Source organism: Grus americana, chromosome 16 (genome assembly GCF_028858705.1).
Source record: "Grus americana isolate bGruAme1 chromosome 16, bGruAme1.mat, whole genome shotgun sequence".
Classification (NCBI taxonomy): Eukaryota; Metazoa; Chordata; class Aves; order Gruiformes; family Gruidae; genus Grus; species Grus americana.
The window spans coordinates 12,239,970-12,253,547 of record NC_072867.1 but is presented as its reverse complement, the minus strand read 5'-3'; the positions used below and the strand labels follow the sequence as shown (position 1 = coordinate 12,253,547).

At 37.9% G+C, this 13,578-nt stretch overlaps 1 protein-coding gene across 3 annotated transcripts in view; it reads left to right on the top strand.

Moving 5' to 3' along the window:
- GLT1D1 (glycosyltransferase 1 domain containing 1) overlaps window positions 1-13,578 on the top strand; it is a 64,971-nt gene that overhangs the window by 28,420 nt on the left and 22,973 nt on the right. For all 3 annotated transcript variants that reach the window (XM_054844329.1, XM_054844330.1, XM_054844331.1), the window contains exons 7-8: window positions 9,771-9,866; window positions 10,943-10,992. In XM_054844329.1, coding sequence (XP_054700304.1) covers window positions 9,771-9,866; window positions 10,943-10,992 — 146 coding nt within the window. The remainder of the gene's footprint in view (window positions 1-9,770; window positions 9,867-10,942; window positions 10,993-13,578) is intronic.

Sequence of the window (13,578 nt, the reverse complement as noted above, 5' to 3'; positions counted from 1 at the left end):
TGTAGGCATTTTACTGTGGTAAAAATATTTCAATCTGATCTCTGATAGTACAGCTGCTCCCTCGGGTACAAATGAATCCTCACTAGTCAATTGCTTTATCACATCAGTAAATGCATGCCATTATTCAAAACTGGTGTCCAATTTTAAATTGAGCATTGTGAGGTTATTTTGTTCTCAGTAAATCATGGCACACAAGCACAGCACCACTAAGATTAATAATTTTCTGAAGTGAAATGATTTGTCACTTGCTAGCACAGCCTTAGTGTTGATTGGATCTCATGTCCAACCATTTTATGATTAAAAGAGCAATCAACAGATTGAGAAGGGGGAAGCTCCCCCGAAAGTGCATTTCATCTAATATATTAGAGACAGTTCTTTGCCTAATGTGTACTAATGCAAAAATGCAAAATAATTCATAATGTACATGAAAAGCAAACTAAAATGTGACTCTAACATCTGTGGCTCTTAAATAATAACTTGAAAACTGGCATAAGATTATTCAGCATTGTTTTTAATGACTGTTTCATCTCATTTATCTTATCAGTCTTGTCTCTATTTCCATCTCTTGTGGCAACCTACAATTTCCACTTCTTTTAATATTGCACATGGAGGCAGGTTTTTTGCTGTACCTTCACACTTACCACAGACTAATTGGGAGTTCCCACTGAATTTCTTTTCCAGGGATTTGCAGTTTCAAAGGATTTAAAATTCTACTAAACTTGGAGCAATCAGTAGAAAACTATGAAAAATAGAAGGCAGTTTTGCTCAGAAGAATACGATTTTGATAGTGTAGGCTTGCACAATGAAGTGCACTTGAAAAGATCTCTAGCTTTTATGCAGATAAAGCTGTCCAATCTCGTTCACCTCATGGCATTTGTGATCCTTTTTTTTAAAAAAAAAAAAAAACCCAACTTTTTTCATGAAGTTCTATTCCGTATCTAACAGCATGTAATGATTTTTGTGGGAAATACTTCTCCAGATAACTCTTGCTCATATCTTTAGCAGTATCCTGGAATATTTGTCAAATTCAGGATTCCCACGGTTGAATGTAAAGAAATAGCACATGCCCTACAATGCAAATTATAATACATTTGAGGCATCAGTGTTAAACATGCTTGGTGATCAGGCCATACATTGTCAAGTTATTCTTCAAAATGAAATAGGTTCTTCAGAATATTTCAAGACTTTTTTTAATAGAACAGACTTCTTATGAATATTCTTTGTACTGATTTTTTTCAGTCATAGAAAAGCCTTAACATTTGACTCATGTTAAATATAACACCAGTACATAAATAGTCTCTTTAAATCAGTATAATGTCTTCAAAAATAATTTAATGGCAGATTAAGTGAGTGGCAGAAGGCATCAAGTACATTTTACTGTGGGAGATTTGCCCCCACCCCTAGCCCCCAAATGTGAATGTTACTAAACCAAAATCTAAGAAATCCTGCCTTTTTGTACATTTCATTTGATAGTTTGGGTTGTTAACATAAATATCAATCACCTAATACAAACTGAAGCAATGCCGGGAAAGGGGTTTTATTGTTGTTGTGCAATACAATCTCAGTACAAAAATCACAGAATTAGTATTTTTTTTCATAGTCTCAGCAGCAGACTTGAATGTTGCAGAGGTGATGTTTGTGTAGTGTTAGTGTGCTAGCTCCTAGCTGCAGTATTTTCAGTGGCTGGCTGTTAAAACATTTATCTAAAAAAACCACCAGCTTTTAAAGTTAATTTGCATTCTGGTTAGCAGTCAGCTTCACAGCGTTTGTCTTATGTGGATGAAAGACTGTAAACAACAGTAGCCAAACCAAAAAGCTCCACCAAGTGCAGATTTCAGCACAGACTTTAGGAAGACAATCTTTTCAGTATATTTAGTAACTCAGACTGTTTAGGGAAGTGCTACAGCCTGTGTCATTCAGGAGGTCAAACCAGATGATCACAATGTTTTTCTCTGACCTTATAATACAGGAATCTGTATACAGCATAATCAGTTTGGTTAGCAATTTTAGATGCCTGTCTGTAGACTTGAGAGAGACAATGAAAGTTCAGGCTTTTGCTGAAAATTGATTGACAGAAAATGACAAGACAGTCTAAGTAAATGTGAAAACTGAGACTGATCTCTAACAGCTTAGCTAGGATGGAGCATAGCTGTTTAAGATCACAGGCAGGCTTGATGTCATCATACCATGTTGAAAGGCTCCTTTTGATTTCAGTGAAATGTGGCTGAAGCTTGTAAGATGTAAACCCAAATAAACACTTAGACATCATGTGATTAGAAGACATAGATAACTAACAAAGTCTATGCTAATGAACTCAGAAACCTTGTCTACCCAACAGATAAGATTAAAAACTGGTTTCCTGAAAGGTGACAGAGAATCATAGGATCAGATGCTTATTGCACTATCAAATAAAATATGCAATATACTTTTGTAGTTTGATTTTTCTACTCTCAGATAATTTCTGCTTCATAGCACGTCTATTTTCAGAGCTTGAAAAGTTTACATAACCTGTCATGACACAGGCAGGGTTTTACAGAGGCATTATATTTTTCTAAAGCTATGCTGGAAGAAAAGACCTACATAAGAAAAATTAAATAGTAAAAGTTTGTGCAGATATATAGCTGACCATAGAAATAATGATATGATAGCAGCAGTAAACTGTGTTCTCCAACAGATCTGAAAGCATAGAGCTTTTTTGTTGTCTGAACTGTTAGAAATAATGAGAAATGGGGAAAAAGGATTGCCAGAGAATTTTGCAGTCTAATTTCTCTGGATTAGTAGCCTGCCCCTGGAAGTTAACAGGTTCATTTAACTTCTGTTGTCTTCACCAACATATCAGCAACTCTAGCAATTATTCACTATTGAATGTGAATAGCAGTATAAACACTTTGGATATAGTTATTGCCTCCACTTCCCCTTATTTTCTAAGGAACCAATTGCTTTGTAAAATAAAAGCTGAACTTTATAAAACCTTAATAAATGTTTGAGATCTGCAGGTAATTAAGTATGTTGCTGACATAAGACCTAATTGGGCTAATAATTGTCCAAGTTCTATGTCATCAGTGACTTCAGTTAAAGAAACTTCAGAGTCAGAGACTGAAATCTCAGCAATAAACCTATGGATTTCCTTTTCTAGGAGATCAGTAAATAATTTCAGATGCACAGGAGGTGGATAGATGAACAGTTCTCGAGAGGAGTAAAAGACCTGCTGTGGTTCAAAGTGAACAGAAAGGAAAATGAGAAAGGTTATTCACCCTCACCATCTTGTTTCTGAACAAAACTAAAGACTAATGACTAAGCCCAAATAATATGGACTTGGTATTGTTCTCTAAAGGTCCATAGAACACAACAGTGAACTTTAAATCAGGGGTTGGAAAATTAATCTTAAAATCTTGAATATACTTAACCTCTACTATAAATTGGATTTTGAGCTGTAAAGGAATGAACACATTTTAAAAACTTCGGCTTTGTGAGATTGTTGGTTCAGGTCCAAACTAATATCTTTGAATGAAAAATCACATTGTTCCTTTTTATATTTTTCTCCTCTCTAGAGATTTCAAAAACACCTTACAAAAGCACAGTAAAGACTTTTAAATAAGAAAAATATTTTTATTGTCTTTATTTGAGCAAGTGGTGTGAAAATTGCTCACTTAAGATGTTCTTAAACTGCTGCTTTACCTCTCAGCAAGCTAATGCTTGATATTACTCATCCACTTAGAGGCCTGCAGCTTTTCAGTAAGATTAAAGATTTGCAGTAATATATTTATTTTTACTGTACATCTATGATTATTACATTTTTTTCCTGATAGTACCTAGAGGGATGGAGTTAAATGAATCTGCTCTTTCAAAATCTGTTGCGATAACACTTCTATTTATTCTTGCCTTTCTTGGAAAAACAGTGTCCTTACTAATGCTTCAGAAATGATTTAGGCTTTTGTGTTAGCTGTCTGTGTTCATGTTTTGCTATCCTGGCACCTAAATACAGATTTTTATGAAGAACAAAGTGCATACTATCATAGTGTGTCATAAAATAGTTGATGTGACAAACAGTTATACAGTTTCAGATAAGAAACAAACTAGAAGCCAATGAAATCTTAAATAAAAAACTGCTTATTTCCAGTGTTGCATTATGAAAATGTTTTCCACTTTTAATATACTCCATTTTCTCATTCTGTCTTGCAACTGAAGACCTCAAAACAGTTTACCAAAAGTTAAACCCAATGCCATTGCTTCACGTCAAGCAATTATTAAATCTGTTTGCAGATGAATGGGTAAGTCTAGATGGATAAGCCTAGATTTGAGAAACTTTCTCTAGGCCACACTATAACTCAGAATCACAGCCAGCAGGAGAACATGAATCCTGAGTATTAATCACATTTCATCTGTTAGCCAGTATATGTTGTGCCAGGTTGCAATACTATCAACAAATACACTGGCACAGCAGTTAGATACCCCTTTGATCGTGCAATTCCATTCTGAAATTTTAAGTGCCAGTGCTACATTGCTGTTTCAATTTTGAGCGGCATAATACCACCTCAGCTTCATCATGAAAAAGGAGTTGCATGACTGTGGGAGTTCCATGTCAGTCTTAATCTTCCATTGTGTTGGGCTGATTTCAGCTCACCTGCACTTCATTTGTTACCATCCCCATGGTCCTGCGTGGCAGATCAGGACAGCATCCCGTCAAGCTGATGAGAGGAAAGAGTTTTCATAATACTGTCAATCACTCTTCTTGTTTTGACCTCTCACATCTTGCTAAACAGGTGACCTGCTAAGCAGGCTCAAGACTAGCTGTGGCCAATGTGCAGCTGGTTTTTATAGATAAAGCCAATGTAACAAATCAGACTACAGCCATAGACAAATCCTGACAACGCGTGTTTAAAGGAGCATCTCTTACTGACATTAAACAATTATTTTTGACGCTGGAGGAGACTTTGATTACAGTGGCAAGGTTTGACTTGCATTTAGTGTGTAGTGATTTTAAAGGATGGCTGGAAAACATGTACCATGCAGTCTTTTTTTTTTATTGCCAGTGATTATGTACAAATCTTTCCATTTTGTATTTTCTTTGCGAAGCAAACAGAAGGGTGGATGCATGAGCTAAGAGATAATGAAGCACAGTGTGCTGTTTCAAATCTTTGCTTTTGTAGCACTAATAGAAATGGGGAGAAACAGACACAAGCATTTTTTTGTTATTTGGGTGTTTGCGTGTCATTCAAACAAGATAGTGACACAGTGAACGTATCAAAAGAGCAAATCAGTTGATTGTGCCATACCGATGTATTTCCATTTCAGAACTGAATCACGTAAGGCGGTAGTATCATTACAGATTAAGGAGCCTATCTGGGGAAGGCAGAATGATAGCAAAAATTCACATACTGAAAGTCTTGTTTAAGCTGAAGGAAAATGGAAAAAAATGTCTTCTTTCAAATAGCAGTTTTCACCCAGCTGATGGCTACAGCTGGTAAGGGCAGCTATTGCAGTTATTCTCTTAATATGTTCCCCTTTCCAGCGTTCTTGTGAGGACAAAACATACTAAAATGATTGCTTTCTTTTACAGACGGCTACCTTTTTTTTTTTTTTTTTTTTCTCAGCAGGGATTCTAGCAAGGCTTGAGAAAGCAACAGGTGGGCAAAAACTGATGCAGGCATCATCTTGCTGCGTGAACTTAACCATTTTCAGTGAATAAGCAGAAAGCTAACGAGACACACAAGTGCTGCTGAAGTTTGATCTGAAGTAGACAGAGAATGAGTAAACTCTCAGCAGTAAACAGTGGCAGTGATGTGCTGGTAATGCAATCTTCTCAGGAATGTCTTTATATGCTTCTAAGTGGATTGAGTGGGGAAAGTCTGCCTGTAAAAATGAATTAGGTGATGACTAAGATCTACAGCATACAATAAAATAAAACTACAACTGACTCTGACTTCACAAAATTGAATGGCAGAGGCAAATGCTTTTTTGACTAGCCCTTGCATGACAGTTTTTAAAAATGCCACGTAGGATCCAGTCTGTAGTCCAGTGTACCAAATATCTGCTACTTCAGAGAAAAGTGCATAAAATTTCGTGATAGACAAGTAGGGCTTTGTAAAGTTGCATGAAGGGGATAGTCTGCAGTAAGAGTTCAAGCTTGTGAATGTCTTTTCAAAATAATAAAGGTCAAATAAGTTGGCTATTTTCATTAATAAATATTATTTTAGGTAATTTCACTAGTGAAATAATTAGACTCTTATTGATGAGATTCTTGGGAGAAGTACCTTTAAATGCCATGGGAACTGAAAGGCAAAATCCAGATTAAAAACTACAATTACTGTCTGCAGGGCCAGTTTCCTGTCTGTCTTTCGGGTTCAAGTTTTTGTACAGGGAGCAGAACGGCAGTCAGGACCGTACAGAATCAGGCTATTAGGGCTTCTCATTGTCAGAGCACTTTAAACCCTCATCTGATAAAATGAAAAGACTGAAAGCTATAAGATAGAAACAAAAAAGATGTTAAGAGAGAAAAAGAAGCGTTTTTTTCAAGCATAGTAAATGTTGATTAGTGTACTGTCACATCAAGAGTGCAATAAGTCTGTAGTCTGTATGTGAGAACAGGAAGGCTTGATTTCTCACTACTGTCTGACTGAGCTTTCAGTGCTAACTTTAAGTTTATTCTGAAATAGCCAGAGCTGAACAACGATAGGTGGGAGTTCATAATTTAAAATGAATATTTGTGCCATATGGATAGTTAAAATGCAATCTGATTTTTTGCTGACACTTTCCAGTAATTTGTTTTGTGTGAGTTTGTCATGAATTGAAATCACAGCTGCATGTCTTAAAAACAAATAGTATTAATGGCCCATTGCACCAGAAGAATGGCTTTTTCAATCCAAGTGTTTGTGTATTATAAATTACAAATTATTTCTTGGTCCAATAACCAGTAAAATATTACTTACCATGTCTGCTGCAGCCACTCTCAACAACTCAAGCTGTTTAAGTTAAATGAAACAGACTCAATAATGAACCCTGTGACAAGGAGTATTTAAAAGTCCCTGAGCTGGATTTTAATTTTAAAAGCAATTGCACTTGAGTATGTCGTGAATCGCCACTCTCTTGATTCTCCCCGTCCCACAAAATAGAGGTTTGATGCAGAGCTTATGTTAATCCAGTTCCTTGACATGAGGGAAGGGCAGAATGGCAGAATGGTGGGCGCTCGTCCGAGAGCAAAGGCTGCAGCTATGGCTGGGGGGTCTGCACCACCTACCCCAGCAGTGGCCGATGCCTCCACCCAGATGGAGCTGCTGAAGGCAGAGGCTGCAGCGCAGACCTCAGGCTGCAGGACGTGCCTGGACCTTTCTCCCAGGGCAGGGACAAGCGGCAGACCTGCCTGCAAAAGGTGTGCCCAGGTGGAGGAGGACCTCATGCAGCAGTGGCTGAGCGGCAGGAGGCAGTGAGAAGGCAACGCAACGTCAGGGAGGCTGAGAAGGAGTTAGATAGCTGGTTCCAAGCGTAGTCTGTAGTGGAACCATGGCCACACAGCCAAAAACTCCCCCACTGGCACACACAGAAGGAAGGGGGGATAATGAATCATAGGATGTCCTGAGTTGGAAGAGACCCATAAGGATCATCGAGTCCAACTCCTGGCTCCACACAGGACCAGCCAAATCAGAGCATATGACTGAGAGCGTTATCCAGACGCTTCTTGAACTCAGTCAAGCTCGGTGCTGTGACCACTTCCCTCGGGAGCCTGTTCCAGTGCCCGACCACCCTCTCCGTGAAGAGCCTTTTCCTGATATCCAACCTAAAACTCCCCTGTCATAGCTTCATTCCGTTCCCTCGCGTTCTGTCACTGGTCACCAGAGGGAGGAGATCAGCGCCTGTCCCTTTGCTCCCCATCGTGAGGAAGTCGTAGGCCGTGATGAGGTCTCCCCTCAGTCTCCTCTTCTCTAGGCTGAACAAACCAAGGGACTTCAGCCTCTCCTCATACGTCTTCCCCTCTAGACCCTTCACCATCTTTGTTGTCCTCCTTTGGACACTCTCCAATAGTTTTATGTCCTTTTTGTACTGCAGCACCCAAAACTGCACTGAGGCCATACCAGCACAGTGTAGAGTGGGACAACCACTTCCCTAGACTGGCTAGCAGTGCCGTGTTTGATGCACCCCAGGATACAGTTGGCAATGAAGATCCGCAGATTTTTATGATGAGGGTGGTGAGGCACTGGCACAGGTTGCCCAGAGAAGTTGTGGATGCCCCATCCCTGGAAGTGTTCAAGGCCAGGTTGGATGGGGCTTTGGGCAACCTGATCTATTGGTTGCTAAATGCTCTTTAAGGTCCTTTCCAACCCAAACCATTCTGTGATTCTATGATATTCTGGACATATTTCTTCCAGCCTGGGGCAGACCCTGCAGTTAAGGTATACAACATCACAAGGAAATGTAAGCTGGTACCAAGTTTGAGTGATCTTAAGATGCAAATTGCAGCAATTCAGTGATATTGTATAAACAGCTGAATTGTTCCTGCAACTGGTGGAGAGTGGAAGGGAAAGGAAGGAGCAGGAGGCCTCAGAGGGGGGAGCTCTGCAGTGTTCAGCAGCAGCAGATCACCATGCCACCACAACTGTCCTACTGTCTTCCTCTGTTGATCATAAATCCCACAGACATTCTGACCGTGCAGCATAGCCCTCCCGGTAGCTATGTGGCATAACCCTGGCATGGGACCCATGCATTAGTGTCCCACAAACAGCCTGCTGCTGAACAGCAGCAGTTTGATGCTCCTTGTTGAACTGCCTAGTGTTAGATAATACGTGTCATCCGTCCTTGCCATGAGCTCAATAAATAGGTGAACTGAAGGACAGCAAACTGATTCGTTCAGTAAATCAGACATGAACATTTCAACCTCTCTAGTGTTTATTAAATTATGTTGTTGTATGCATGTTCATTCAGTAATTTTGAATTATGTTGTTTTATCATAAACACATTTTGCCAAAGTTCATCACATAGTGACCCTTCTCCAGAAGTACGTTCTGAATTAATTGTGCTGTCATAGAGCCAATGGCAACTGCATTATCATCCATCAGATCTTCTTTTCCTAATATAGCCTACAAAATTAATTTTATGGATTGTTGCTGTGTATTTGCAAGAAAGATTTTCAATGTTAAAAACTCCCATGTTGAGATTTATTCCCAAGTTATTTTTCATCTGTGTTTCTTAACAATAAGGTTAAAATAAATGCTTTGCTATAATTTAACTTCTAGTTAATTATTCTGTAGCAGTGCTGGCATATTAGGGATAGATAACTATGGGACATTTACTTGACCTTTTATAACAAAAAGTGTCAGATCAAGAGATCAAATCCCTACAACCTTTGTTTAACTAAACCTCACAATATCCTTGAAACAGGTGTTGAGTTGTTATATGGATATGACTTTTTTTTCTTCTTATGGGTAGAAAAATTGAGAAACACGCTGATTTGTATAGCTGCCTTGTCAGTCAAAGCTAGGTTCTGGTGTTCAAGAATACCAGCTACTGACCATTTCTCCAAGTCCTGCACATTCACTGCCCCTGGAAATAAACTCCTGTGCCCTATGATATGATATGATATGATATACATGATTAAATTCTCCACTGAGTTGATTTGAGGATTGATGTGAGAACAAGAAACAGAGGGAACAATAATGGGAATTTTTCAGAATCCACCCCATTATTGTTTTTACCACTTTATGTGCTCATTCATGAATCAATTTGGAGTGTTCATCTTTTTATCTGCATTCAGACAATTTTTACATTATTTGTTACAGAGATTTCTACAGATACAGGCGGTTTACATATGTTTCTTTTGATATGCGGACTTCGAAGAGTCAAAGACCCTCTGTATTTAGTAGATGTATTTTCAGGTAGGTACTGTTATTTGAATACTTGTTTTGTCCCTGGATTCAGATGCATTTCTTTGAATGTTTCGAAGTTTGACATAAGCTGTTTTATTCATTGCAGAAAACTTCATAATATATTTACATTTTAAAAAGAAATGCTCATGTAACCATTGATCTGTTCAACACATTATTTCTGTGCTGCCTCTTTTCCTGCCTGCTGGGAATAACAGAGCATTAAAATCAAAGCAATATTTGATGATTTTACTTGCTGGGAAAACTATTTTGCTGTTACATACAATATTAATGGAAGACAAAAGAAGAGTTCACCTACTTCAAAATAACTTTTTAATCTTACTGTCCCGTGGCTGTTACACTGATTTGCATGTGTGTTAATTAATATCACTGAAGTTACAAGCAAATTTTACCACCCATCGTTATGGCTCAACACTGTAAACTAGGCTGAAGATTTCTCATAGTCAAGTACGTGAATGTTTTGCCGAGTTCCGTTTGTCTCTGTAAAATGTTCAGGTACTCCAAGTTGGAAATTTAGCCTCCACTATTCAGCTTACTTTTATAAGCCTCTACCACCTTGTGACGCTTAGTAACAAAAGTAGTTTATTAAAGTCAAGTAACTAGTTTTGTTCTATTCTGGTATTGAAAGAGCAGCAGATTTCTCTTGTGCATATAACTGAGTATTAATTGTAATGGTTGCAGTTGCTTCCACATATTCCTCTACATAGGAAAAATTCAAATTATTTTGTCTTATTGGCCAGAGTCACTGCATTATATAGAGCGTTGTTCTCTTGAGATAATTCAAAATTAATATCTGAGCTTAGTTAAATTACCCTTGAATCGTAAGAGATTGCATGAAGCAGCAATGTTAAATACTAACTTTCAGTTATGCTAATCATTTGAATTCTGATGAGTAATGTGAAGGCAGAGCATGAAATCTGGTGCACATTCAGTCTTTTAAGTAGTAATACAATATTTGCCTATTCTTCTTTATTCATGCAGCTATTTACATTGATTTCAGAGAAAGAATTAAATTACATTAAAAATTAATAAAATTGATTAATAAAGATATTCCTCTCCTGTTTTAGATTGGCACAGAAAGGATCCCAGTGTCCATCTGGGTATAATTGGACCTGCAGTAAGTTGCTGCTGTAATTTTTATTTCATTTGTATATTTATTCCTAAACGCTTCCATTTACTTGCATCTGAATATCGGAATAATTCTTTCCAAACTGAACCCGAGTCAGAGGACTTCTAACTGTTACAGAGATAAGAAGGTACAAACCTAGCAGTTGTAAAGGCTGTTCACAACAGGTCTAAACCGTGGAAGTGGAAGCGATTCTAGTGCTTGGACTTCCAAAGTTCAGAGTTCTGCTATCAGCTAAAGGCCTCCTCACTCAGCGTGTGCTCTGCTTTTGCACTGCAAAAGGGAAAGCAGCTAAGCGGGCTTGTCTAAGAGGATAAGCACTAAGGTAGCCCAACTCTGTTCAGTTAGGCTTGTATTAATGCAAACTGTTATCAATAGCATTAAAATAGTTTACAGCAGCTGTAGATTTGTTTTACATATACTGATTTTTTTTGTTTAGAAGACTTGGGCTAGTTTTATAAAGAGCATTTGCAACTAGATTACTATAATTTTATGTCCAGCTCAAGCACATGAGTTTATAATGCTATTAATCTATGACGGTCTCTTAGAACAAAACATTTAGTGTTTCATTTGACTACAGAAACAACTTTTGAAGATAAAAAGTATCAAAGTATTTGAATTCTAATATTAGCTTCTATTTTTATACCTATGGGATAGTACAAAATTTCTTAGAGAATCAGAAAGTACTAAAAATGTGAACTCTTGCAAATAAAATATTAGAAATGCCTATTTCAATATGAATAATTAATAAATGAACCTATCAAATATTTTGAAAGGCAACTGTTGCCATCTAGAATAATTTTTTTAGCAGGTATTGTTAATGAGGGTTTTTAATACTGTGAAGGTGATATCAGATGCTCATTATCCCTGTTCTTACATCTTTTGTTCACATGGAGTATTGCATCTTTGTTCCATTCCATTTAGGTTTTGATGCCATTTCTGGTAGTCTCATTTGTGCACAATTAACAGTTGTCAGCAGGTGCAAAATGGTGTTAGGTTTCTGTCTCGCACAAGACAGCAAGGACAGAGCTTGAGCTGACAAATAGAATTGGTGAAGTCTGTTACACATTTAGAATCTGAGTGCACTAAAGCCTCATACAGATATCTGAGAGTGAAGGTGGGGTTAAATAAAATAAATAAAATCAGAAACTGACTTATTCTTATATGTCCACATCTCAGATTAAGCTTAGAGTTGGTAGCATTCCTTCCAAATGAATTATATGTATTTTAGTAAAAGTGCTGGCCAATATTAATGTGAGATTTCGTGTTTTGTCCCTAAGTCGTAAAGATCCCGTTTAACAAATTTGGAAGTTACAACTTGTGATTTTGTCTTTTCACAAGAGGGTCAATCAGCTAAATGGCAGCTCTTCTGTGATCGCTAACTCTCTTTAGATAAAATGTACAGTTGGGTTGCTGTCTCAAAATGTTGTCATGAGTTTCTCAGCAGTGGTTTGCTTTTCATGAAGCATCAGCTCCTGGAAGTGTTTAAAATCAAAACTATCACAGTCATTATTATGAAACAATCTTCTTCTAGTTGTGGAGAAAGGTTTGAGAATGTGGGCTTAGGAAGCATGAAGATAAACAATAAAAACTATTGAACCCTCCCAACTCCACCCCATAATTTTTAAATCAAGTAGCATGATATTTGAGAAGGGAAGAAGACTGAATGTCTCTGAAGAGGGAAGCATGCACCACTTGAGCCAAGTCTGAGTCTGTTCTCAATGCTTAAAAGGGTTGCGTAAATTTTCTGCCAGTCCTTTCTTTTCTAATGGTCTCTTAAAACTTGATCTTTGAGTATCCACCATTGTTTCCAGTTATTTCCACTTTGACATCTGTTTGATTTCACCTGCAGAAACTGAAGCCTTTAGAAAGGAACCATCCATGAATGTGTAAATGTTTTTATGATTTCTGTTAAGTATAGTGCTGAAAAAGTGCAGAACTACAAAATGCATGATTACTTTCAGAACCATGAGAGAAAGATGAATATTTCCCAAATCTCAGTCTAACCAATACTCTACCTAAATATTTGCTAGCGCAGTATTCACTGTGGGCCAGATCCTCAACAGTAGTGACTGCACTGTAAATTGGTGAGGGAGAGGGGAAAAGATGCCTCTGAGCCACCAAAGCACTTCTCCTAACGCTCTGCAAAATTAGGTTCATTCCCACAGCTTCCCACAGCCCAGCTGGAGCTGCAGGGACACTGTCCTGCTGCTTCTGCTTCTAGTATGTTGCCTATGTCAAGGGAACATACTTTATGCTAAGCTAACAAAACTAATTACAGGACTTTGAAGAAAGAAATTGGTTGTGCTGTAAATATTTCCATAGCAGCAGAAGGCTTGAAAAGGCAGCCTGTAGCCTTAATCTAACTAGTGGAAAAGGTATGAGTAGGCAGCTGTGTCACATGAAACAAACTCTTGCTGATGCTAAAAGGGTACTAAAAGCTTCAGTGTTTCATTTGGGTAATGTGTTCGTGTCCCTCTCTAAGTCTCATCTCTGATTCATCTTCACATGAGCCTGAAAACTTGCAGGCAGTCTGTTTTATAAGAAAATAAATAAAACCAGAATGGGCAAATAAGA